Below are 27,061 nucleotides of genomic sequence, written 5' to 3' on the forward strand. Positions count from 1 at the left end.
GTAGGAGTTACGGACAAACACCTTGAAGGAGACAGTCACCCTCCTCGGTCCCGCAGGGAAATTGGGTGGAGGCGAGGAAGGCAGGGTCTTCCAAGTGCAAGGCTGAATCCTGTCTTTAAGTTTTGATATTGTACTCATCATCACTTTTTGCATTAATTTTTTTCAGCACGCAGAAGTTCCCAGTCGAGGGATATAACCCTCGCTACAGCAGTGGCGATGCCTGGCCCTTAACCCGCTGAGCCACTAGGAAACTCCAGTTTTTGCTTTTTTTTTTTTTAACCATATTGCATTAAAATAGTTTCTCTTGCTCAGTGAGTTTTTTTGGACCCTACATTACTTAAAAGTTGCATCTGAAATGACTCATTTGCCTCCCCCTAGCCTCAGCCTAAAGTCAGCCTCTGCCCCCACCAACCCCAACACTTCAGGAATTGTGGAGATGGGATTAGGATGGCAATGGCCAAAGGGATAGATGAATAACGTGGTGAAATCCTAACTCACCCTCTGAGGCAGCTGCTCAGCCACCCCCTCTGTGAAACCACTGAAAGCTGAGGTGGGTTTTCAAGAGCTTCTTCCTGTGTACCAGGTGCTGTGCTAAGTACCCATATAAACCTCAGGTGTGAGAAAACAGCCTTGCAGACAACGGTTTACTTGACTATATGGTGGCGGAGGTGGGATCAGCTGCAGCTCCTACTCCCACAGTCCTGGGGCAGACACCTTCCTTCTCCCTCTGGGTCCTAGAGCCCAGCGTCCCACCAGAGCCAGCGTGCATTTCATTCGGCTTTCCAGGCTTAGGGGTTTACAAGTAGGCTGCCTTCACTATGTGATGGATGAGAGGTCTCATCCTTATTTCTTCCAGAAAGCCTCCCACAGTCCTCTGCACACAGTAGGTACTCAGCAAGATGAACCAATGGCCAGCAGCTGGGCAGATGTACCTCTACTCCCAGGCCTTTCTCTGTCCTCCCCTCCTTAAGGGTTTTGAGTTCCCTAGAGCTCACCCATTTCTTCCTTCTCCTGAAACTGTTCCTTTTTTTTTTTTTTGGATTTTTAGGTCCAAATCTGTGGCGTATGGAGGGTCCCAGGTTAGGGGTCAAATTGGAGCTGTAGCAACACCAGATCCGAGCCATGTCTGGGATCTACACCACAGCTCACATCAATGCTGGATCCTTAACCCACTTAGAGAGGCCAGGGATTGAACCTGCGTCCTCATGGATACTAGTCAGATTCACTTCCGCTGAGCCACAAGAGGAACTCCCTGAGAGCCTTTCCTCTGAGCACCTTTCTCATTTCTCCCAGGAGCTCTTTGGACAGGGCCTGGGGCAGGACACCTTCCATACCTTGGTCCCAGTCTGGCCTTGTTCGGGGGTCTTGTATCTCTCACCTAGTCCGAACATCAGGGTTCTGCTGGGAAAGTGGGGCCGGGCCCACTCACTCACTCTCTCTGGCTCTTCCAAGACTGGGTGGGGGTGAGGAGGCAAAATAATTGACTCGGGATTTGTGAGAGTGAAAGCTACGTATTTCAAGGGAAAACAGTAAAAGAGACAGAGATGACCTGGGGGACCCAGTGCATGTGTTTTTCTAGCAGAGACAGAACTCAGCGTGAAGGTCCGGTTTAATAAGACCTCCACGGTCCCTGTGAACCCCAGCATCCCGATCCTAATGCCTACTCCAGGGCTACCTCATCTTCCTTCTCGTCTTTTTTCATTTCTTCAGTATTTTCTTCAGTGTTTTCCGTTTCTCCTATTTCTTCCGATTCTGTTTTCTCCAACCTTTCCGACTCTCCTCTGCCGGTTTCTGAAAGTTTCTTCTCCAGGACTTCCGGTTCCCTTGTGCTTAATTCCTCTGAGAGGTTTTGGTCCAGATCTGAAGGCCTCCTGTAAATTTCTCTCGTTTCTCCTCTCTTCAGTTCGGATAGTGTTCTGCCTGCTTCTCCCAAGTGTTCTTTGGCAGCCTCTCCTGGATCCCTCCCCATCGCTGCCTGTTCTGTTCTCCTTAAGGGGCTGGCTTTTTCTATGGCTCCTCTCTGATCATGTCCTTCTTGTCCACTGGCTGCGATCCCCAGGGTGTCCTTAGACAGGTCACCTTCCATCTCTTTCTCAGTCTCCATTTGCTCGTGCTCCCACCGCTTCATCACCTTCTCGGGTTCATCTCTCACTCTCCTTGTCGCTTCCTTCTCCTTTGCTGATGTATTGTCCAACACGTCTTCTGAAAAACATGAGAAAGGAGGAGAGAAAGGTCAAAGTTTGTCTGTCTCTGGGCCTGGGAGAACCCCGGCCTGTGGGGGCCTGTGTTTCTGAGAGAGAACCCCTTTCCGAAAAGAGAAAGGGGCTCATTTACTGAGTGCCAGCTCTGTTCCTTGGCATCGTGTGAGCGGCATAGATTATACCATTTGGTCATCATAAAATTGCACAGGGTCACTGATTCAAGTTTGCAGTCAAGGGACCTGAGACTGACGAAGGAGAAATCACACACGATGGTCAGACTTCAGATGCACACTTGACAGAGTCACAATTTGAACCCAGGGAGTTCCCGTCGTGGCGCAGTGGTTAACGAATCCGACTAGGAACCATGAGGTTGCGGGTTCGGTCCCTGCCCTTGCTCAGTGGGTTAAAGATCCGGCGTTGCCGCGAGCTGTGGTGTAGGTTGCAGACGCGGCTCGGATCCCACGTTGCTGTGGCTCTGGCGTAGGCCGGTGGCTACAGCTCCGATTCAACCCCTGGCCTGGGAACCTCCATATGCCGCGGGAGCGGCCCAAGAAATAGCAACAACAACAACAACAAGACAAAAGACAAAAAAAAAAAACAAAACCAATTTGAACCCAGGACAGTCTACCTCCAGACCACATTCTTTTTTCCCAAAAAGATCTAACACAGGTGCTGGAAAAGCACAGAGGCTTCCCTTCTCTAACATCCTCTTTCTGCATTGCTTTGACCCGAGGAAGCACAATCATCATTTGTTGGGCTGGCCCCTGAGAAATGTGAGGAGACTGTTAGCTGGAAGTTCAGATGGAGAGCTATTTTACAACCCAAGGCATCCTTGCTCCTTGTTTTTATCAGCTAGAGAAAAGCGAGCAATCTTCTCCTGAATCTCCTCCACTTTCTCTTCCTGGAAGCCGAAGTTTCAGTTTCTAAGGCATCTACAGGGGCTTCGAGTTCAGAGCAGGAAAAGGCCAGGGTTTGGCTATGAAGACACATGCAATGCTGCCCCCTGCTGTCCAGAGAGGGAAGTGCCCAGCAGCTGCCACTGACCCCAGGGCCTTCCAGGACAGCCTCTTCCTCAGCACCCGGTCAGCCAAGGGAGGGAGGATGCTTGGAGCCTCTGCTGTTTCCCTGCTGTATTTTTTCCACATGATCGCTCCTGAGGCTTCTGAGAGCATCTCCAAGGTGTGTGGGGGCAGAGGCAGATTTCTGAGGGGATCCGGCCACCCCATGGCAGGCGCTGGATATAAAGGACTGTCTTCTGGCTGCTCCGGTGCCCAGGAACCCCATGCCCAGGTTCCTGCTGCTGTGCCTGGATCAGAGCGGGCTTCAGGAGCCGGAAGCCCAGCCTAGCACCCCTCCATTGCCATGTGGCTTGTGACAGAAAGCAGCAGTGTAGAACCTTGGTGAAAGCAAGGATTCTGGAGCCAGACTGGAAACTGCTGTGGGACTTTAGCCCCTCTGCCTCCGTGCCCTTATCAATAAAACCTTATTTCATGGTGCCTCTCATTTCACAGTGCTCCTTATTTCACGGTGCTCTGGGAGGGATGGGATGAGCTGCGGCGTATAAAGCTTAGAAGACTGCCTGGCACACACGAAACTCTGAGTGGAGATCAGCTTCTCTTATCACCCCCTCCCCTCTGGGGCCCTGGTCCCTGTCCACTCTGTGGGGCCTGGATTCCCGACCAGTTCCTCTTCCCTCAGTCCTTCCATGGGAGCGCAGAGCCAGGGAGTGATCCAAGGCCCCTCTACTCCCTGGAGCCCTCAGGAGAAAGAATGTGTTAAAGCCAGATCGGCTGCCTCTGCACCTTGGCTCGCCCACAGGCCCCCTGCACTACCCACTGCTGGCCCTGAAGAGCAGCTGCCCACAGCGGGGAGAATGTGGCTCTGAGTCAGACTGCTGTGTGACCAGGGCAGATCACTCTGGCTCCAGTGCCCGCCAAACCGTAACTACCTCCTAGGTGGTGAGGACCAAGTGAGATCCTTCCACTTCTTTTTTTTTTAATGGCCAAACCTGCAGCATATGGAAGTTCCTGGGCTAGGGGTCAAACGGAGCTGCAGCTGCTGGCCTACACCACAGCCAGGGCAACGCCAGATCCGAGCTGCATCTGTGAACTTCACTGAAGTATGCGGCAACACCGGATCCTTAACCCACTGATGGAGGCCAGGGATCACACCTGCATCCTCATGGATACTAGTCAGGTTCTTAACCCACTGAGCCACAATGGGAAATCCCTGAGATCCTTCTGTGCGACACTGAACCCAGCATCTGGCAGGTGGTAAGAGTCCCCACAGGGTAAGCTACTGTCATTCTGCCTCCATCTTTGCTCCTGCTGTTTCCTGCCTGACACGCCCTCAGCCTTCCACCTCATACCTGGAAACTCCTGAGCATCTTTGGGAGCTTGAAGAGAAAGATTCTCCCTCTTGGAAGCGCTCCCTACCCACCGCCAGAACTGGGCGCCCCCGCCTGGGCTCTCCCAGCAGGAGTCCGGGTCACCTGCAATTCTAATTGTCTGGCTTTCCCACCGAGCTGTGGGCTCCTCCAGGGCAGGGGCCAAGCTTCTCTCTCTCCAAATCTCACACCTTCCTGGCACGTGACAAGTGCTCAACAGATATGATACACTCAGGGCAGACAGAATGGGTTCTGACCCCAGCCTGAGGTCTCCCTCTCCTGCCCCGACCAGGAAAGTTGGGGGCCTGCTCAGTGGGCAGTGCTAACCTCCCCTGCACCCCCATCCTCACTACAGCAGCGGCAGGAAAGTGGCCAAAAGGAAAGCAGGGGGAGTCTCCAAAAACTCACCTTTCTCCTTCTTATCTTTGAGTATGTCCCTGTAGCTGGTTTTCTTCAGCTCTTCAATGATGCCCTTGTTGGCATCATCCAAGGCCTGTGGGCGGCAGAGGTGCCGGTAAACTCTTAACACTCTGTGAAACCAGACCTGTCCTTTCTCCACCAAGCCCCAAGCCCCTGAAGGCAGGATCTGCCAACCGCCCCCACACCCCTTTCTCCCAGCTCCTCTGAAGACTCCTGCCCTGAGGTTAATTGCTAACGTGGACTTGGAATTCCTCACACTACGTGGTATGAGAGATACATGGTAACTCAAACTCTTTTCCCTCGGGCCTGGGCCTATATTTCAGGGTTATGTCTGTCCATTGATTCCACTTTTTTTTTTTCCTTCTTTTTAGGGCGACACTAGCAGCATATGGAAGTTCCCAGGCTAGGGGTCTAATCGGAGCTACAGCTGCTGGCCTACGCCACAGCCACAGCAACGAGGGATCCAAGCCAAGTCTGCGACCTACACCACAGCCCGTGGCAACGCAGGCTCCTTAACCCACTGAGCGAGGCCAGGGATGAACTAGTCGGGTTCATTACCACCAAGCCACGACGGCAACCCTGGCAGCTCCCCTAATCTCCTTTTGACAAATCAGTAAAGGGGCTCAAGTCTAGGGATTAAATTCAAGCCCCAGCTGAGACCTACGCCACAGATGTGGCAATGCCTGATCCTTTTATTCCACTGTGCTGGGCTGGGATTTGAACCTGCGCCTCTGCAGTGACCCAAGCCGCTGTAGTCAGTTTCTTAACTCACTGCACCATGGGAGGAAATCTATGTACTTTTCATTTATTTTGCTCTAAATGGCTGCAGGTGTGGGCAAGTGAGTGAGACCATCACACTGGTTTCTTGTCTCCTGGTGGGAGGGGCTGGCAGTTTCCAAATTGCAAGTCCTAAAAGCACTTTAGGAGGTCACGGCCAGCATGAAAGAAAAGAAACCAGCAGTTCCCACTGTGGCTCAGCAGGTTATGAACCCGATTATTATCTATGAGGATGTGGGTTCGATCCCTGGCCTTGCTCAGTGGGTTAAGGATCCGGCATTGCCATGAGCTGTGGTATTGGTCTCACATGGAGCTGGCGGATCCGGTGTTGCGGTGCCTGTGGCATAGGCCCCAGCTGCAGCACCAGTTCAACCCCCATATACCACAGGTGTGGCTGAAAAGGGGAAAAAAGGGCGCTCTCTTGTGGCACAGAGAGTTAACTCTCTGGCGTTGTCACTGCAGCAGTCTGGGTTGCTGCTGTGGCACAGGTTTGGACCCCTGGCCTGGGAACTTCCATAAGTCATGGGCAAGGTAATAAAATAAAATAGAATAGACTAAGAAATATCAGCATCCATAATAAAGGTAATATGTTTTATAAAACTTTCATTTCTAGGAGTTCCCGTTGTAGCGCAGTGGTTAACGAATCCGACTAGGAACCATGAGGTTGCGGGTTCGGTCCCTGCCCTTGCTCGGAAGGTTAATGATCCAGTGTTGCTGTGAGCTGTGGTGTAGGTCGCAGATGCGGCTCGGATCCCTCGTTGCTATGGCTCTGGCGATTAGACCTGGGAACCTCCATATGTCGTGGGAGCGGCCCAAGAAATGGCAATAAGACAAAAAAAAATCCTTTCATTTCTATTTTTGTCTTTTTTCAAATAAAAGTGTGTGTATGGGGTTGCTATATGAACCAATGGCAGTAACAAATATTGGCAAGTCCCTGCCATATCTAGAATGTGCCCTGTGATTGTGGGTGATAAACACCTATGGCTGAGGGGCCAAGGGCCCTGCCGGCCCTATCCCGACCCCCAGAGCTGGCCCAGGGTGGGAGGGACTCACGCTGATGATAGCCTGCTGTGCCTCATTGCTGTGGACGAGCTTGGCTCTCTCCAGGGCCTTCTCAAAGTTGTTCACGGCTGACTCGAAGTCTCTCAGCTTCACTGGAGAGCAGGAAGGAGACACAGCACAGGGAGGTTGTGACACAGGGTTGCACGATGCTCAGGGGCCCCTAAGGCCTGGGGCCGACTCTGGCTCTCCCGAGCTTCAAACTGCCCCAGGAGTTGCCAGGCCTCAGGCAGCATCCCTGGGCTGCCCAGTACCACCTTTTCTAGACATTCCTGGGCCACCTCACCCCTAAGGACCAGAACCTGGGAAACTGAGGCCTTGGATTTCAGGTGCAAAGGCATCATGAGGGAAGGAGTCTGCGCATAGCATGTCTCCAGAGCCGGGGTGGGGGTGGGGGGCAACTCCATCTTGCTCTAATTTTAGATTGTTCCAGAAAAGGAGATCAGTATTTTATCTATTTTTTTGGCCACATCCATGGCATGTGGAATTCCCCGGGCCAAGGATCAAACCTCCAGTGACTGGAGCCACAGGAAGGACAACGCTGGATCCATAACCTGCTGAGCCACCAGGGAACTCCACAGAGCCATACTTTTTTTTCTTTTTATGGCTACACCTACAGCCTGTGGAAGTTCCCAGGCTAGGGGTGGAACCAGAGCTGCAGCTGCCAGCCTATATGCCACAGCTACTGCAACACTGGATCTGAGCCACATCTGTGACCTACAATACAGCTCACGGCAATGCCAGATCCTTAACCCACTGAGCGAGGCCAGGGATCAAACCTGTGACCTCACGGATCCTAGTCGGATTCATTTCCACTGAGCCACGATGGGAACTCCCATTCTTTTTTTTCTTTTTTTTTGTCTTTTTTTGCTATTTCTTGCGCCGCTCCCGCGGCATATGGAGGTTCCCAGGCTAGGGGTCCAATTGGAGCTGTAGCCACCGGCCTACGCCAGAGCTACAGCAACACGGGATCCGAGCCGCATCTGCGACCTACACCACAGCTCACGGCAACGCCGGATCCTTAACCCACTGAGCAAGGGCAGGGACCGAACCCGCAACCTCATGGTTCCTAGTCGGATTCGTTAACCACTGCGCCACGATGGGAACTCCTCTATCTACATTTTTGTTGAGCTATAAACTGGCTTTTCCAAGGACTGTAATTGTTTCTCATCACTTTTAGAAACACTAATGGGAAGCTGAGGAGAGGGCAGGCAGGAAGGAACCAGTGTTTCTGGAGTGCTCACGACATGCTAGTTCCTAAGCGTGTACTCTGAGAAATACTGCCTTATTTCTTCCCACCAGCCCTATAGGTGCGACTGTACCCAGGCCTCTCTACGGAGGGCGACACTGAGGCAGACAGTGGCTTTGCCAGGAGGCCCAGAGCCCAAGATCTGCCTTCTCGGCTGTGCTGCCTCCACAACCCAGTGGCTCCCAAGCTGCTGCATTTGATGTTCCCACCCTAGAGGGGGCTACTGAGACCAGCAGTGAGTGGCCTGTTTTTCCAGAGGCCCTCAGGGCCCAATAAGACCACACGAGAGAGGGAGCTCTTGTTGTGGCACAGCGGAAACGCATCCGACTAGGAACCATGAGGTTGAGGGTTCAATCCCTGGCCTTCGCAGTGGGTTAAGGATCCGGCGTTGCCTCGAGCTGCAGTGTAGGTGGCAGATGCAGTTCAGATCTGGCATGGCTGTGGCTGTGGCATAGGCTGGCAGCTGTAGCTCCAATTCGATCCCTAGCCTGGGAACCTCCAAGTGCCGCGGGTGAGGCCCTAAAAAGCAAAAAAAAAGGGGGGGGTGGTGGTGCTCAGGACAACATCAACCCCCGGGGAGGGCATATCCCATTTCCCCTTCAGCTTAAAGGATATGGGAAAGCGTTCAGGAAACAGTGATCACATCTTCCTCAGTTGGAAGTTTTCAAGTGGGTGTTCTTAAGAATCTATGGTGTGGGAGTTCCCGCCATGGCGCAGTGGTTAACGAATCCGACTAGGAACCATGAGGTTGCGGGTTCGATCCCTGCTCAGTGGGTTAAGGATCTGGCGTTGCCATGAGCTGTGGTGTAGGTTGCAGACGCGGCTCGGATCCCGTGTTGCTGTGGCTGTGGTGTAGGTCGTCAGCTACAGCTCTGATTCGACCCCTAGCCTGAGAACCGCCATATGCCGCGAGAGTGGCCCAAGAAATGGCAAAAAGACAAAAAAAAAAAAAAAGAAAAGAATCTATGGTGTGTAACGAGACCCGTGAGGCCCTATGGATCTGGCCCCTCACTGGCCCCCTCCCTTCAGAGTTCCCGTCTCCGTCAGCTTCTTTTTAGGCCGCAATTGTGGCATGCATAAGTTGCTAGGCCAGGGACTGAACCCTCGCCATAGCAACATTCTGAGCTGCTGCAGTGACATCAGATCCTTAATCTGCTGAGCCATGAGCCACCAGGGAATTTTTTTGTTGCTCTTTTTTGGCCGTCCCGTGCCCTACGGAGTTCCCTGGCCAGGGATCAGATCTGAGCCCTGGCTTTGAATATATATTGCAGGTGCAGCAACACAGGATCCTGGATACTGGTCCAATTCGTTACCAGTGAACCATGATGGGAACTCCCAGCACAGGATCCTTAATCAACTGTGCCAGACCAGGGATCAAACCTTTGTCCCAGTGCTCCGGAGATGCCAACGATCCTGTTCCACCACAGGAGGAACTCCCATCAGGAGTTGCTGCTTAAAAGTTGCTTCCCAGACATGAAGGCAGGAAACAGTTACCAGTTTTTTATTCTTTTATTTTTATTTTCTTTTCTTGTCTTTTTAGGGCCACACCCACGGCATATGGAGGTTCCCAGGCTAGGGGTCTAATCAGAACTGTAGCCACCGGCCGACGCCAGAGCCACAGAAACATGGGATCCGAGCCGCATCTGTGACCTACACCACAGCTCACGGCAACACCAGATCCTTAACCCACTGAGCAAGGCCAGGGACCGAACCCGCAACCTCATGGTTCCTAGTAGGATTCGTTAACCACTGCGCCATGATGGGAACTCCTTAACAACTTTATTGAGATGTGATTCACATACTACAAAATTCACCCATTTGTAAGTATACAGTGTAATAATTTGTTGTAAATATATAGACTTGTGCAAAGATCACCACAACCCAGTTTTAGAATATTTCTATCACCCTAAAAAGTTCCCACATGGGACCTGGGGCAGTCTGCCGAGCCCCTGGAGCCTCAGTTTTCCCATCTATAAGATGAGGACAATGCCTCCATCACTGGCTTGCACAGTGATTAAATGCAAGAAGGCAGAGTTCCCACTGGGACTCAGCAGTAACGAATCTATCTAGTATCCATGAGAACACAGGTTCGATCCCTGGCCTTGACCTATGGGTTAAGGATCTAGCATTGCCATGAACTCTGGTGTAGATTGCAGACACAGTTCGGATCCCGTGTTGCTGTGGCTGTGGCGTAGGCTGGCACCTGTAGCTCCGATTAGACCCCTGGCCTGGGAACATCCATATGCCGCAGGAGCAGCCCCTAAAAAGACCGAAACAAATAAATCAATGCAAGAATGCACCTGTAAAGAGTTCAAGGCAAGAAGGGTGGAGCTGTTTTGATGACAACACAGTGCTCTGCTGCTCTGCAGCTGAGTTCCTCAAGGGGCAGGGCAGCTCTTGGGCCCCCAAGCCCTCTGGGAGCTTAACTTAAAGTAGGGAGTGCCACACACCGGTCAAAACACAGGGGTTTATCCCCACCCTCAGAATCTGCATTCATCTGGGCACAGATACACTGGGATGATAAGTTCAGCCCATAGCATTCCTGACCCTGGCGTGACAGCAGGGCCTGAGGGCTGGGAAAGGTAGCATGGTTCTCAATGGGGTCATACCTTGCGCCTGTGCCACCAGAACACTGGCATTCAGCTGCCACTCGATGTCCCCTTCTTCCTCGGCGCACTGCTGGGACTTCTCGCCGTAATTCTGGGCCTGCCAGGCCTGGTCCAGCTCCAAGTAGCAGCGGCCGATCTCATGGAACAGCCACGTCTTCTCCAGGGTGGTTCTGGCCAGAGGGATCTTTTCCTCCCACCTGGAGACATGAAAAAGCGCTCAGCTTCTCCCACTCAGGCTCTGCCCTTGGCCAAAGGAGGCCAAGTTTCCTATGCTGTCAGAAAAAAGCCTATTCTCCGACTACTACGTTTCTTTGTGTATTTATTTTATTCATTTATCTTGGTCTTTTTAGGGCCACACCTGTGGCATATGGAAGTTCCCAGGCTAGGGGTCCAAGCAGAGCTACAGCTGCCGGCCTACACCACAGCCACAGCAATGTGGGATCTGAGCTGTGTCTGCAGTCTATACCACAGCTCATGGCAACCCTGGATCCTTAAACCACTGAGCAAGGCCAGGGATTGGATATTAGCTGGATTCATTTCTGCTGTGCCACAACAGGAATTCTGAACACCCGATTCTTAACCCACTGTGCCAGGCCGGGGATTGAACCCGTGTCCTAGCACTCCAGAGATGCTGCAGATCCCTCTGTGCCACAGCAGGCACTCCCAAATTAATATTTTACTGTTAAGAGCATATTTACTATAAAGAGCTAGGAATGGCCGGCGAACTTGGACAGTCCACTGCCTTTTGGCACAAAGGCACCAGGGACCATTCAGGAAAACAAGTGACCTGCAACAGAAGGCTCTGGTGAGCAAGTCTATCTTTTTTTTTTAAGTTCTCTTGCTTTATTTATTTATTTATTTATTTATTTATTTATTTATTTATTTATTTATTTATTTTTGTGCTGTGTCTGGGGCATGTGGAAATTCCTGGGCCAGGGATTGAACCTGCACCTCAGCAGAGGTCCAAGCCACTGCAGTGACAATGCCAGAGCCTTATCCCGCCGCACCACAGAAGAACTCCCAGCAAGTCTATCTTAGTCAAGCAGCGAGGGCCTGGAGGACAGTTTCACCCTGTGCGAAGCCAGTGGGCTCAAGGAGCTGGCTCTCTAGGCACAGGCGGTTCTCCGGCTCAGGCCCTCCCCTGAGCCTTCTGGGACTGAGTCTCCCACTGGAGCAGGTGGCCAAGCCCCAGGGATGAACATCAAAGTCGAGCGATTAAGCTTTCCGGGGAGCTCAGCCTCCATTCCCAGTGACCCCACGTGACAGCATAGTCACGGGAAAAGCTCAGCAGAGCTTCCAGAAGTCAACAGGCCACCCATTCCTGAACTTGCCCAGAGGTAAGGACTACCTGGAGTCCTTGTTAAAAACCGATTCCTTGAGCTCCAGCCCAGACTTGCAGAATAAGAATTTCCAGGGGAGAGGTCCAGGAAACACGTACGTCTAATGAGTGCCCCACGTGACTCTTGTCACTAGGAAATTGGGAGAAAATGCTGATTACCTTCTATTAATGAATTTAATTGATGAGCCCCGGAGTTTACAAAGCAGCCAGCCCATGGTCACCTAGCAAAGCCAGGGGCCAAATTCAGGTCTTCTGATGCCTCTTTGCCTGGCCTTCTGTCCCAGGCAGGGAGTCCACTGTGAGGGTGGGCTGTCCCGTCCCAAGAGTGGGGAGGGGGCAGTCCCTGGGCACTCACGTGTCAATGGCTTGCTGGAATTTCCCAACTCTGGCAAAAACCCTGCCAATGTTATCCAGGGCTCTGGACTTGGCTTCAGGAAGATCGCTGTGGGAAAGAAACAAGACAAGCCCATTCCAGGCACTGTGGAAACTGGGAAGAAGGCAAAGGCAGGGGCCAGCTGGAGGGACCGTGCCTAGGCTGGCAAGGCTGCCATACTCAGGCTTTCTCGTGCCCCGTGGCTGGGAATGGACATCATCGGGACCTCTCTGGAGGGCAAACAGGCAACAGCTTGTGAAGATAGCCCCTTTAGGGAATTCCCTTCATGGCTCAGTGGTTAACGAACTGGACTAGGAACGGGTTTGATCCCTGGCCTCACTCAGTGGGTGAAGGATCTGGCGTTGCTGTGAGCTGTGGTGTAGGTCACAGATACGGCTCGGATCCTGCATTGCTATGGTGGCGGTGTAGCCGGCATCTGTAGCTCTGCTTCAAACCCCAGCCTAGGAACTTCGATATGCCTCGGGTTTGGCCCTAAAAAGCAAAACAAAGAGACAAAAACAAAGAGAGCCTTTTGGTCCAGCAACTCCCCTTCTAGGAATTTACCTCCAGAACATAATGTGACAAGAACACTCATTAAAGCACTGGTTAAGAATAAACAGTGGAAACAATCTAAAAGTTACCAGTGTGATTTTTGTGTATAAAAAAAGTCCCTGATATAGTAAAAAGTCAGGTATGGGAGCATGGACAACATCTACTGCCCCATTTGTGTTAAAAGTAGATGTGTGGGCCTGAAGCATGAAGCTGTGCTCAAAGCTTGATTTTTATTTATTTATTTTGCTTTTTTAGGGCTGCACCTGAGGCATATGGAGGTTCCCAGGCTAGAGGTCCAATCAGAGCTACAGCTGCCAGCCTACACCACAGCCACAGCAACTCAGGATACAAGCCGCATCTGCGACCTACACCACAGCTACAGGCAACACCAGATCCTTAACCCACTGAGCAAGACCAGGGATCAAACCTCGTGCATCCTAGTTGGGTTCCTTAGCCGCTGAGCCACAACAGAAACTCCTCAAAGCTTTGATTTTTTGTTTTGTTTTTGTTTTTGCTTTTTAGGGCAAAAACAAATGTAGCACCTGCTACATATGGAAGTTCTTGGGCTAGGGGTTGAACTGAAGCTGCAGCTGCCAGCCTACACCACAGCAACACGGGATCCCAGCCACGTCTTCAACCTACACCACAGCTCACGGCAACGCTGGACCCTTAACCCACTGAGCGAGGCCAGGGATCACACCTATGTCCTCATGGATACTATCCAGATTCGCTACCACTGGGCCACAGTGGGAACTCTGTGCTCGAAGCTTTGACAATGGAGGATGGCCTGGGAGCTGAGGAGTGCAGTCCATGCAGCACTAGGAGCTGGTAAAGACAAGGAAACAGACTCTCCCCTAGAGCCTCGGGAAGGAGTGTGGCCCTACCAACACCTTGACTGTGGCCAGTGAAACTGCCTTCAGACGTCCAACCTCCACAACTAGTAAATGTGTTGTTTTAAATCACCAAAAAATAGATAAATGAATAAAAAGTGGGCACTCTTAAAATATACATATACAGAATGTAATCTGTTAACAATGATTACCCATGGGAATGAGCCACCCATTGTGGCTCAGCGGTAATGAATCCGACTAGTATCCATACGGATGTGGGTTCGATCCCTGGCCTCGATCAGTGGGTTAAGGATCCAGCATTGCTGTGGCTGTGGCATAGGCCAGCAGTTGCAGCTCCGATTTGACCCCTAGCCTGGGAACTTCCATATACCACAGGTGTGGCCCTAAAAAGAAAAAAATTATCCATGTTATTCACATCTTTTTTTCAGTATCCCTGTGTCATCAGAAAAGAGAGATTTATTAAGAAAAGGCAACTGCTCCCTACACTGGTTCTTTTTTTGCACAGGGCCACACTCGCAGCATATGGAGGTTCCCAGCCTAGGGGTCTAATCGGAGCTACAGCTGCCAGCCTACACCACAGCAACACAGGATCCGAGCCACATCTTCGACCCACACCACAGCTCACGGCAACGCCGGATCCTTAACCCACTGAGTGAGGCCAGGGATGGAGCCCGCAACCTCATGGTTCCTGGTCAGATTCGTTTCCCCTGTGCCACAAGGGGAACTCCTACACTGGTTCTTTACTTTTACCACGTGAACATTCTGATCTCTCTGTTAAAAATACCTCCTTCCCAACCGGTAAACCAAGAAAGCCCTCCCCCAGCCCCAGCCCTCCCTCCCTCTCTCTCTTCCAGGGCAAGGTCCCCCACTTCCCTCCACCCCTCAGCAGTCATGAAGCTGGCAGACCTCCTTGTCTTCCACGAAGCTCTGCTCTGATTCACTCTCCCCAAGGTGGCTGGGCCTGCGTTCTAACGGGCAAATCTGACTAAGCCTTTCCTCTGCCCGCAGACACACTCGGGCTCACCAGCAGTCTCACTGGAGCCCTGTGTGTGGTGGCAAAAGGGAGCAGCCTCAGTGTCTGCCCACAAGGAGGTAGTTTCTTAAGTTACTGGGGTGCTGAAATACCTTTCTATGAAGCCATTCAAAGAATGAGACGGTCCTTTCCAAGACACATTCTTAAGGGAAAAAAAACAACCCACAGAAATGAGTTGGTTTTGGTTTAAAAATCCTACACATGTGCACAAGTCTGTAAATCTGTAGGATGCATACATTGAAAAGGGCCCAGGAGGACACGTCCAAGCGTGGCCCCGGGAAAGTGAGGGGGATGGTGTTGGGGGGGGGGAGGGTTCTGTTCTCAGCACCACACAGGTCTGGGTCAAGTACAACCCTTCAGACAAATGCCATCGGTCTTTACCACCTGCGGCTCCGGTCCTCCCATCTCAGCCTGGCCCCGGCCTCTCGTCTGCCCGCTCCCCACCAGCCCTGGTGCCCGGCCCCACCGCACTATCTGCGGGTTGCCCGAATCCTCCACCCCTGCCCTGCCCCCCTGCCTAGGGTGCCCCCCCTCCCTCACCCTTGTCCACTCTCCTTTCCGAGGCCCCCGTCAGCTCCTCTCTCTTGGCTCCTCGGCCACAATCTGCTGCTCTGATGTCGGCCTCCCCTTCTAGAGTGGGTGCCCTGCTATGTACGGTGTGAGTAAATAAGTTGAAATGCTTTACTCATAATAACGACATGTACTAAGACAACAATAATGGGACTGAGAAAGCGTCCAATCAACTCACCTATGGAGAATTCAGAGAAAGAAATGAGGGCTGGGGGCCCTCAAGAAGCTACTCAGACATGTCGGGCGTTGAGCTGCCCCTTGAAGGATGGTAGGCTTGGGGGGGGGGCGGGTGGCAGGCAGAGGTGGGGGAGGGGTGCTGATTCGACTGAGGGAGCAGGTGGGCCCACAGGTAAGACTCACAGCTATGACCGGGAGCCTGTGTGTCAACGTGGAAAAGGAACTAACATTGTTTCAGGAACACCTGTTTACCTAAATCAGCCACTGAGTGCACATTCATTTTAAGCCCAGCACGTGGCAGGTGTTGGGAAGAGAAAGGGAACTTACACGTCCACGGTCTAACAGGGCAGACAGGAAGCTGGTGGAGGGTGGAGAGGGAGCACAGCGGAGGGGCTGCTAAATCACTCTGGGGCGTATGGAAGGCTTTTCCCCAAGGCAAACACTTATTTACAACTGAAGAAAGGGAGTTCCCTTTGTGGCTCAGTGGTTAGCGATCCTGACTAGGCTCCATGAGGTTGTGGGTTCGATCCCTGGCCTCGCTCAGGGGGTCGGTAAGGATCTGGCAGGCAATGCCGTGAGCTGTGGTGTAGGTCGCAGACGCGGCTCGGATCTCGAGTTACTGTGGCTGTAGTGTATGCCAGCAGCTACAGCTCTGGTTGGATTCCTAGTCTGGGAACCTTCATGAGCTCTGAGTGCGGCCCTAAAAAGCAATAAAAAAAAAAACCAAAAACAACAACAACAAAAAAAAACAATTGAAGAATGGGCTGGGAAGGGATGGATGAAGAAAGGGCTGGAAAAAGAAGGCTGAGCAGAAGCAGAGCTGTGAGGTGCTGCTCAGGGGCCCAGAGAGGGCCATGTCAGCAGAGGTCAGGATTAGTTGGGTCAGGAAGTGTGGTCTGAGCTGAGCAGAACCGGTTGCTGGATGTCACCCACTGGGTTTGTTTTGCACAAAAGGGCCAGGTAGGCGGCCAGAAACCTAGGCCAGAAGAAAGACGCAAGCAGGGAGGAAGTCTGGGCTGAGCTGTGGGAGGGAAAGCAAAGGGAAGTGCTGCAGAGCAAGGGGACGGGCGGTGGCGGGCCAGACTTGGGGGACGGGTGCGCTGGCGAGGGCAGGGAGGGAAGGGGGTGTCCGGAAGCCATGTGGGCTCCTTCCTGGGCACTGAGCAGCCAACAGTGCCACCCTCATGGATAGGGAATGCCGGAGCAGGAGGTTGGGAAGAAAGGTGAGGGATTCCACCTTGGACATGCTGAATTTGGGGTTCCTGTGGAATATCCAAGAGAAAGGCCTTGGAATCCACTGCACATGCGAGGGTGAAGCCTGGGAGGAATGGCAATAAGATTTATACATCTTTAGGTAGTTAGATCCAAAGTACTATATATACTTAGTTTATTTCACCCACAGAATTCTGTCAGCCAATACTATTACTGTTATTATTTTCTCTTTTGGCCGCCCCTCAACATATGGAATCCCCGGGCCAGGGATCAGAACCGAGCCCCAGGTGCAACCTATGCCACATCTGGAGCAATGTGGGATCCTTTAACCTGCTGTTCCGAGCCAGGGATCAAACCTGCGCCCTGGCACTGCAGAGATGCCACTGATCCCATTGCACTGCAATGGGAACTGAGGTTTTTTTGTGTGGTTTTTTTGTGGGGTTTTTTTTTTTTTTTTGCTTTTAAGGGCCGCACCTAGCCTATGGAAGTTCCTCGGGCTAGGTGTCGAATTGGAGCTGCAGCTACTGGCCTATGCCACAGCCACAGCAACCTGGGATCCTAGCCGTGTCTGCCACCTACACCACAGCTCAACGCCAGATCCTTAACCCACTGAGCAAGGCCAGGAATCGAACCTGCCACCTCATGCTTCTTAGATTCGTTTCCGCTGCTCCACAACAGGAACTCCCTGGGTTGGTATTATGAAGCCTTCATTAGAGATGAGGAAACGAGAAAGCGAGCAACTTAATCAAATCCACACAGCTTCTAAGTGCCAAAGGCAGGAATCAAAGTCAAGTCTGTCTCCAAAGCTGCTTGTCTGCTTGTTTTCTACTTCTGGAATGGCCAATACGTAAGACTCCTGCCCAGCACGGTGGAGGCAGGCGAGAAATGAAGTGGGAATGGACCAACAGCTTATAGGGCTCCTTGGAGCAAGGAAGAGAGGGCAGGAGGCAGGAATGTTCTGGACTTGACCTCAGAGGGCTGTAGGGTCCAAGAGCACCCTTAGGCCAGGAAAAGGCATTCGGTTTTAATCTGCAGGCAGTGAGGGACCAAGGCCTATTGTCAGCAAGGAAAAGAGAGCTGATGCGTGAAAAGCAGCGTGTCATGTGGGAGCAGCTGAGGCAGGGAGAGGGACGCGGGCGGACCTGAGTAGAAGCGGGGTGCTGGGAGACTGAGAGGGGCTCAGAACTGGGACCTGGGTAGAACTGAGCAGGAGCCAGTCACAGCCCCAGTCACCCACACCCCGTCAGGCCCTCCTGGAGGGCGCTTCTCCGCACTGTGTCCTGGACTTTTTCCCCATGACATTGAACGCAACTGTGACCTTGCTTTGTTTTACATCTGCAAGGAAATGAACTTTGTATCTGGTCACCATTGTGTTCCCAATGCCAGCAGCACCTGGCATGTCTGGACTTGATAAATGCTTGTTGAGGTGATAAAAAAAAATATATTCCTAGGAGCCAAACCACTGGGAGCTTTTTGGAGTTTGGGGCCACTACCTTCCTCTTTGTGGCAAAAAAGCTGACTGCCTAGGTGTCCCTTTGTCCTAGGGGGGTGGCTACTCCCTCCAGGGGAATCCACCTCAGGCATGCAGGGCAGAAAGCAGGCGCTCAGACACCAGCAGCCCCAGCCCAGGCCTCAGTGAAGCCCACAGGCCTTGCGCTTGGCCTTCAAGCACTCTCAGGACTCACTATTCCTTGGCGATCTCCAGGTCCTTCCTGTGGCTCTGCAGGGCTGCCACCATCTGCCCCAGCTCCATTTGGGCGTTCCCTATGCAGCTGTACAAGTTCCCTAACAGTTCATCCTTGTTGGGCACCTCCTCTTTGCTCCATTCCAGAACCTTCTTCAGCACTTTCTCAGCTTTCTGAAGGCTGCCTTCAGCACTGCCACTGGTTAGCACTGGGAAGGGAAAGAGGTGATGTGGCGCAGGGAGCAGCCACCGGACCGGCTGACGGGAGAGCCCACCTCCCCGCCAGAGACCACCCACAGGCCAGCGAAGCCAGGGGCCCAGGCTGCTCCGTGGCTCCGACCCCACCTGGCCCAGGACCCACTCTTCTGAGGCCACCACCCACACATGTCAATGTCCTCCAGGCTCTTGAGGATGTAGTGGGCTGTCTGTGAGGGGCGGCGTTTGCGGTCCCGCAGCCACTTCTCTTGCATCAGCTTCCGGTCCCGCTCCCGGGCGTAGATGGGCTTCTGCTGCCTCCAGAAGTTACTGCGAGTGTCCAGGTAGTTGATGCCTGTCATGATGAGGTCCTCCACAGTCAGGCCGTGCTTGATGGTGCCTCTTATCAAGTCTGTGGGGAAGGGTGTGGGAGGAACCAACTAGAACAGGCATCTAAGGGAGTCGCGGCCCCTCGGCTAAGGGTCTCCTGGTGGGGACCTCTATCCGGGGACTGAGGAACAGCAATGAAAGCAAGAGCACAGGGGTGGAAAAGTGGGTCTCTCTGGGTCCAGATGAGGCCAGAGCCCCCCTTTCAGCTCCCACGGTACAGGCCCCTTATGGCAAGACTAACAGAAGGGGCAACTGGGAGGTCTGTGGTGGCACAGCGGGTTAAGGATCTGGCATTGTCACTGCTGTGGCACAGGTTCAATCCCTGGTCCAGGAACTTATGCATGCCACAAGTGCAGCCAAAAAAAGTGGGGGGGGGGGGCAGGTGGTAGATAGTTTTCTGAAAAGGCCCCGTCCTTGGGACCCCCTTATTTCAAGCGGTGTGCTCAGAGAAGACGGAGTATAAATGTACAACCTGGCCCAGGTTGCCAGAGCCAAGCGAGTCCCCAGGTGCCGAGTGGGCCAGTGTCAGCTGGGAGCTGACGGCACATGAGGCATGCCCCGAGCTCTGCCCATCTGCCTGACCAGGGATTAGAGCCGGAACAAAGCTGCAAGGCCACTTGGGTCATGTTCAGAGCACCTCTTTCCTCCCCAGAAGGTCCTCTGCAGGGAAGGAAAGGCCTGTTAGGAGGAGACATGCCAGCAGTGAAGCTGCCCCAGAGACACAGCCTACAGGGAATCTGGCACGTGACCTTGGGAAGTCAGTTCTGGAGAAAAGTTATTTGAGTCAAGGGTGATCCCTGTTCCAGCTTAACAGCTAATGGCAATACCTCCACCACCCCCGTTTAGATGAGACACGCATTTCCAGGCTCTGTCCTACTTCCTGTCACTGCCAGCACGCTATGATGGACGGGGCGCTGGACTGGACAATAGGAGGCCTGGGCTCTGCTGTCCACTCCACCACTAACTTGCCTGTCACCTTGGACAAGTCTCTCCCCATTCAGGGTCTCTCTTTCCTTAGGGATAAAAGGAGCGATTGGAATAGATGAAGTGTCAGGACAGTCCAGTTCCACTAGCCTTGATGCCCTTCCAACATTCCTGGCTGGATTCCCTTGCTTCTGTACAGACTGAAGCCTCGAGATGCCTCTTCCGGGACCAGGGTGGTAAAGAAACCCAAATCTCTCGCATTTCTCCCTCCCAAGACACCACAGCACTGAGGATCACTGGTTCTGAAACTGAGCTTCCTGGATTCAAATACAAGAGGCACGTCCCTGAATTATTTACCCTATGCGCAGTTCCCTTATCTGTAAAATGCAAATGCAAGCAAAACCTGTCGAGAGGAACGTGTTGGCAAATGTCCTAGGACAGGCTCTGCCTCCGGCTCGTGCACTAAGCATCCACCCCAGAAGCCCCAAGTCCCAGTGCCCTGCAGTAAACAAGGCGTCGGAAACCTTCATCCAACAGGAGCTTCTCCAGATACTCCTTGTCCACGTAGAGCTCGCCCAGGAGCTGGCGGACAATCTTCTCACTCTTGAGGGAGCCCTTCCGCTTGGACTCCCTCTTGGGGTGGTATAAGAACTGTCTCACCGGATGAGCCTTCTGCTGGGCTTGCATCCTCTGGGAAAACGAAGCAATGGCCAACAGAGCCTCAAAAAGGAGCCCGGACCACCCAGTCAAGGCCAGACCTCCCCCCGTCCCCCAGGACCCCTGCAGACTGAGAACCATGGAGTGTGTCTGGTCTGGGAACAGCTACACTCCTAAGACCCCTCGGGAGCGGGCACAGAGTCTTGACTGCCCTGCTGGGCAGGAGCGCATCACTCCCAGGCACCAGGGCCACTCGGACTTGTACTCCTCAAGCACATGTGGCCTCTGCCTTCTGAGGGAGGTGGAGTCAGCCAGGGCACTTACCTCAGCCTGCTTGCTTAAGAAGGACAGGTCCTCTCTGTTCTCCAGCTTAATTGAAGCAGGACCTGCAAGGAGAGAAGCTGGGCCTCAGGGTGTCCAGGCCCCCAAGCATAACTTACCACATATTTTTATGTGGAAATAGCTGCCTTTGGCAGGAGGATGGTGGAGGGTGTAGCAAAGCTAAGCCTGTGCCAGCCAAGCATGAAAATGGTACAGGCTGTGTGGCTTAACACCCTCCCAGGAGCTAGGCAACCTCCACCACCCCAAGGCCATGGCAGCCAGATTTCCAAACATAGGAAGGTCCTGGCCACCAGCGGAAGCACTCCATTTCCACACTCTGCCACCCACAGTGGCAAGCTCCCCAGCCTAAGCCCTGCCCCCCAATAAGCTGCTGAGCAGAGCCAGCCCTTGGTGCATACACGGTCAGGGAGGAAGCCAAAGACCAGGGAAGGCTGCGCTCAGGACCTCATTCTACCCGATGACACCAGGTCAGGTAGAAGCCTCCTTCACATGCGCACTGAGTATATGGAATGACTGGCCAGCAGGGACCTGCTATAGCACATGGGGAGCTCTACCCAACATTCTGTGATAATCTTTATTGGAAAAGAATCTGAAAAAGAATGGATGTGTGGGAGTTCCCATCATGGCGCAGCGGAAACGAATCTGACTAGGAACCATGAGGTTACAGGTTCGATCCCTGGCCTTGCTCAATGGGTTAAGGGTCCAGCGTTGCCGTGAGCTGTGGTGTAGGTCACAGACAGGGCTCAGATCTGGCGTTGCTGTGGCTCTGGTGTAGGCCGGCAGCTATAGCTCCGATTAGACCCCTAGCCTGGGAACCTCTATATGCCATGGGTGTGGCCCTAAAAAGACAAAAAAAAAAAGAAGAAGAATGGATGTGTGTATATGTATAAATGAATAACTTTGCTGTACAGTATAAATTACTATGACATTGTAAATTAACTATACTTCAATAAAACTAAAAAAATGAAAAAAAAAAAAAAAAAAAGAAGCAGCAGCAGCAGCCTATTTGTCCAGTTCAGGTGTTTCTCATCTGGCTTTGAAGAGATGTCACCATACATCGCAGGGCTCAGTACCCTGGATCAGGGACTGATCTCCCCAGAGGGCAGTTCCTAATCCTCAACAAAATCATGACCTGCCAAATCCAAGCTTGGGGTTCCCTGTGTCCAGGTAGTGGCGGCTCCTCCAGGGTACCTCAGGCCTTCCTCCAAACCCAAGAATTCCAAGAGGCTTCCTGGATAAGGGCATAGGCCCCACGGTCACTCACTTCCCACTGAGTTGTTGATGGCTTCCTGGGCTTTCTGGATTCCAACTTTGAATTCCCGATCAGGCCTCAGCTTGTAGCCCCGATGATAGAACACCAAGGCGAATTCAAAGTCTCCCATGGTGTAGAGGGTCTCGGCCTTTTGTAAAATCCCCTGAAACGAGAGGATGTCAAATCAAGGAGAAGAGACGAGGCCTTCTAGGACCCAGGTGTGGTGGAACAGAGGGTCCCTGGGTTGAGGGTCAGTATTGGGATTCAGGGGCAGAGAGCTAGGCAAGGAACGAAGGAAAACGGCAGTAAACTCCAGGTAATCTGGCTGGTTCTTCAACCCCTGCTGAGCAGAGGCTGCTGCAGGTAGCGGCAGTGATGAAAGCCAAGAGCAAGTCTTCTGGCCCTCGCGGTCACCTTGCAGAAGGTCGGGTCGCCCTGGAGTGAAGCCTCAGCATCTGCTAGGGATTTCTCCAACTCTCCCATCTTGAGGAAGCACTTGGACCGGGCAACCAAGCAGTTCTTATCTCCATTCTGAAGGTGAAGAGCCTGAGAAAGGAACCACTCTGCTCAAAAGGCAGCAGGCAGGGCAAGGTAAGAAGCAGGACTGGACACAGCAGCCCAAACCCTCCTGCCAGAGTTTCAAGGGGACTACGCAGGCCAGCACACAGGTCTTCAGGGCTTTTTATTATTTTATTTTATTTTATTTTATTTTAGTCTTTTTGCCTTTTCTAGGGCGGCACCCATGGCATATGGAGGTTCCCAGGCTAGGGGTCTAATCGGAGCTGTAGCCAATGGCCTACACCAGAGCCACAGCAGTGCCAGATCCGAGCCACGTCTGTGACCTACACCACAGGTCATGGCAACGCCGGATCCTTAACCCACTGAGCAAGGCCCAGGATCAAACCCGCAACCTCATGGTTCCTAGTTGGATTCATTAACCACGGAGCCATGACAGGAACTCCTCTTTGGAGCTTTTGAGACCAAAAGCGGCACAACACTGATCTCTGCTCAGCCAAGTAGGTTATCTGCATGTGGCTCTTCTTAATTTAAAATTTTTTTTCTTATAAACATACTTCATACTTCTTCTTTACTTTTTTTTTTTTTTGGCTGCACCTGCAGCATGCTGGGCCAGGGACTGAACCCTGGCCACAGCAGTGATCTTGAGCCATAGCAGTGACAACACCAGATTGTTAACCTGCTGAGCCACCAGGGAACTCCACGGCTCTTCTTGAACACGGTCAAATCACAAGCTGTTGTAGAAGCCACATGTTGAGATTTGGAGAAAAAACTACTCTGGGAGCATTCCCGTTGTGGCTCAGCAGAAACAAATCTGACTAGGAACCATGAAGTTGCGGGTTCAATCCCTGGCCGCATGTGGGTTGAGATCCAGCATTTCCGTGAGCTGTGGTGTAAGCTGGTAGCTGTAACGCCAACTCGACCCCTAGCCTGGGAACCTCCATATGCCATGGGTGCAGCCCTAAAAAGCAAAGAAAGAAAGAAAATAAACTACTCTGTGAATATACTGAATTTCTCTGAGCGTTGGGGATTCCTTTGGTTCACTCAGAATCTTAGGGTATTTGGTGCGTGACAAGTTCGACCACGAACCTGAAACGGCTATGCAACACACTCAAAATACTAATCAAAGGCTAAGCTACTTAGTACACAAAGACTAAGCATGCTGAAGGCTAACAAAATGGATTTTAGGACAGTCTGCCATTTTTGTCAACCGTTCCGCATGCCCTCTCTTTTTACACACCTTCTTGAGAATAAGTCACCATTTCTGGGGATGAAGATGAAAACGCTAGGAAAACTGAAACCATGATTTGGCCCTAAAGGGGGAGCAGAATGCTTCCCTACTCCCCAAGTCCTTCCTCCTTCTGTTTGAGATTGTTGCCGTGGTCTGCAGTGTACTGTCCTGCCTGAGGCATCAGACTGTAAACACCCCTAAAACCTTCCTACTCTTCCAGGAAAAGGAAGTAGCTACTTTCTTTCATAGAAAAGGCCTTTAGGGGTATTCTTTTCTAACTGAGCTTCTCCTGGATGAAACATGATCCAGAAAGAGGAGAATGGGTGGGGGCAAGGCTCCTGGACTCATTCATTGGCCCATCTGATCAATTATTTCTGGTTTTAGGGTGTGGTTGGTGATCAAAGGGACAAAAGACTCTAGGTAGCCATTGAGAAGCTTGACTTTAAAGGAAATCTTGAGGCAGGTTAGAGGGCTATCCCACTATTCCAATTTTTTTTTCATTTGTTTGTTTGTCTTTTTTGCCATTTCTTGGGCTGCTACCGCGGCACATGGAGGTTCGCAGGCTAGGGGTCAAATCAGAGCTATAGCTACAGACCTATGCCAGAGCCACAGCAACTCAGGATCCGAGCGGCATCTGCAACCTACACCACAGCTCAGAGCAACGCCGGACCCTTAACCCACTGAGCAAGGCCAGGGATTGAACCCGCAACCTCATGGTTCCTAGTTGGATTCGTTAACCACTAAGCCACGACGGGAACTCCTACTCCAATTTTTAATAAGAGGCAGGCCATTTATTGTAAAAGAAATCATCACAAAATGCCCCATAGCTTACTTGGGAGAGAGTACAGTAGTATAAAGTGGCTAGCCCCTCAGCACTGGAGTCAAGTGCCTGGGTTTGAGTTCTTTCTCTGCCCTTTGCTAAGTCCAGTGATCCTGGGCATGTTATTCAACTTCTAGAACACTTTCCTTATCTGTAAAATGGAGTAGTAACAGCACCTCCCCCATAAGCTTGCCACTCAGCAGTATGCTGGTATCCTAAAACAGCACTCAATCTTCACTCAACAGCATGGAGCGATTTATTCTAGGGTAACTCGCCCCCTCACACACATACACATACACACACACACACACACACACACACCGGGGGCATGTGTAAGTTCTTCCAGCAGGGACTGAACCGACCCCAGCTGCTGCAGTGACAGCGCTGGATCCTTAACGCCCTGTGCCACAAGGGAACTCCTACAATAACATTTTACAATGTTCGTTATTTAATGACCGACCACCTTCCATAAGCAACCATGTTCCAGAGACTTCACTTCGGCAAGTTGTCTCCCAGGCAATGATGGGAAATTGAGGCCGCCCTGTGGAATGAGGCCAATCACGAAACATTTGAGTAAAAAAGTAGGCGACAAGGTCACTGTTAATGCAGAGGATGATTATTAACAACCAGTCAGAATGCAGATGAGAACCAGTAGAAAATGGCCAAATAAGGACTCATCTATGATAGTAGTGCATCAATCACTAACAATGGAATAAAGGAGACAATGCGGTCCTTCAGGCATCATCAGGACCTCAGTGGCAGGGTCCAACTCACGTTGCTGAAGCTATGGGCGGCTTTAGCGAACTCCCCGCATAGATACAGCCTCTCGCCCTCCGCCATATAAGAGGGAAAGGTGCTTCGCAAGCCATTAGTTTCTTGCTCCGCCATGGAAACGGGATTCGGAGACGCTAAACGGGAGAAAGGAAGGAAAGAAAGCCTGCGAACCTCCGTCTGGCTTTTGGAAGCTCTGTCTCTTAGCAACTAGGAGACATAGGGCGACTTCCGGCCCCGCCCTCTCGTACGAGGTTGAGCCCTGGCGCAACCGCCGCCAGCCTGTGCATGCGCCCAGGCAGACTCGCGTCGGGCTAGTTGTGATCAGCGCGTGGCCTGGGGCTGCTAACCGGGTGCGCCCGGCAGTGTTGGCTGTTAATAACTTCTGCGAGTTCTTCCGGTTGCAATGCTTTCGGAGTTGACAGCCAGGAAAACAGTAAGAAGGTTGGAGGCAGAATTCCAAAGAGGGATAAGGCATACGTGGCAAAGATCGCTGCACAAGTACCACTATCAGGAGAGAGCACGGATTTTGGAGTCTGATTACTTGGGCTGAGTTACACTCATTAACTGTGTGACCCTGTGCTGGGCACGTAAGGGCTCTAAGCCTTAAAATTTGCGTCTGCAAAGTGAATGTGAAGATAAAACCTTTGGGATGTGATGATTTGCATAAGGTCACGTGAGAACGCTGGGTTCAACCTTCAATTTAACACATTTAGTGAGCCCCTGCTAGTCGCAGGCTCACACTTCATTAAGTCCTTAGTTGACATCCTTGCCCATTCCCCCACTCTCCCTGCCAGCCCCCCCCCCCCAAAGGTGAACTAGGTTTACTACCTTCACTTACTTTTTTTTTTCTTTTGTCCTTTTAGGGCCACACCTGTGGCATATGAAAGTTCCCAGGCTAGGGGTCGAAGTACTTCTTACTTTCATTTATTTTTTCTTGGCTGCACCTGCCACATTTGGAAGTTCCTGGCAACACGGGATCCAAACCAACCGGTCAATGGGAATTCCTTTTTTTTTTTTTGCTTTTTTTGGAGGGGCGGGGCGCATGTGGAGGTTCCCAGGCTAGAGGTCCAGTTGGAGCTACAGCTGCCGGCCTAGCTATAGCCACAGCAACGCAGGATTGGATCCGCGTCTACGACCTTCACCACAGCCCACGGCATTGACAGATCCATAACCCACTGAGCGAGGCCAGGGATAGAATCTACAACTTTATGGTTCCTAGTCGGGTTCATTTCCACTGTGCCACGACGGAAATTCTGGGAAGTCCTTTTTTTTTTTTTTTTTTTTTTGAAAAAATAAATTGGATGTCATCAAAATGAAAATCCTTTATTCTTCTAAAAGGCACTGCTAAGAAAATCAAAAGGGAGTTCCTGTCATGGCTCAGTGGTTAATGAATTCGACTAGAAAAGACAAAAAAGAAAGAAAATCAAGACTGGCCACAGGCTGGGATAAAATATCTGCAAAACATCTA

The 27,061-nt window shown here is 51.9% G+C and overlaps 1 protein-coding gene across 4 annotated transcripts; it reads right to left on the bottom strand.

Annotated features, from left to right (window-relative positions):
* Positions 1 to 1,491: 1,491 nt before the first annotated feature.
* Positions 1,492 to 25,814, bottom strand: ODAD4 (outer dynein arm docking complex subunit 4). Of its 4 annotated transcripts, none has more exons than XM_047758191.1 (12): positions 25,594 to 25,814; positions 22,667 to 22,798; positions 22,265 to 22,415; positions 20,983 to 21,044; positions 20,526 to 20,691; positions 18,875 to 19,099; positions 18,494 to 18,701; positions 12,396 to 12,482; positions 10,702 to 10,898; positions 6,838 to 6,938; positions 4,996 to 5,080; positions 1,492 to 2,202 (listed from the first exon to the last, which is right to left on the bottom strand). In XM_047758191.1, exons 1-12 carry the CDS (start codon positions 25,705 to 25,707, stop codon positions 1,661 to 1,663), a joined length of 2,070 nt encoding a protein of 689 aa, XP_047614147.1. In that variant the 5' UTR covers positions 25,708 to 25,814; the 3' UTR covers positions 1,492 to 1,660. The 4 variants fall into 4 exon arrangements, with proteins under 4 accessions (XP_047614147.1, XP_047614149.1, XP_047614148.1 ...); XM_047758193.1 differs by lacking the exon at positions 25,594 to 25,814 and adding an exon at positions 25,283 to 25,569; XM_047758192.1 differs by lacking the exon at positions 22,667 to 22,798.
* Positions 25,815 to 27,061: the final 1,247 nt, after the last annotated feature.

Source organism: Phacochoerus africanus, chromosome 14 (assembly GCF_016906955.1).
Source record: "Phacochoerus africanus isolate WHEZ1 chromosome 14, ROS_Pafr_v1, whole genome shotgun sequence".
Lineage (NCBI taxonomy): Eukaryota > Metazoa > Chordata > Mammalia > Artiodactyla > Suidae > Phacochoerus > Phacochoerus africanus.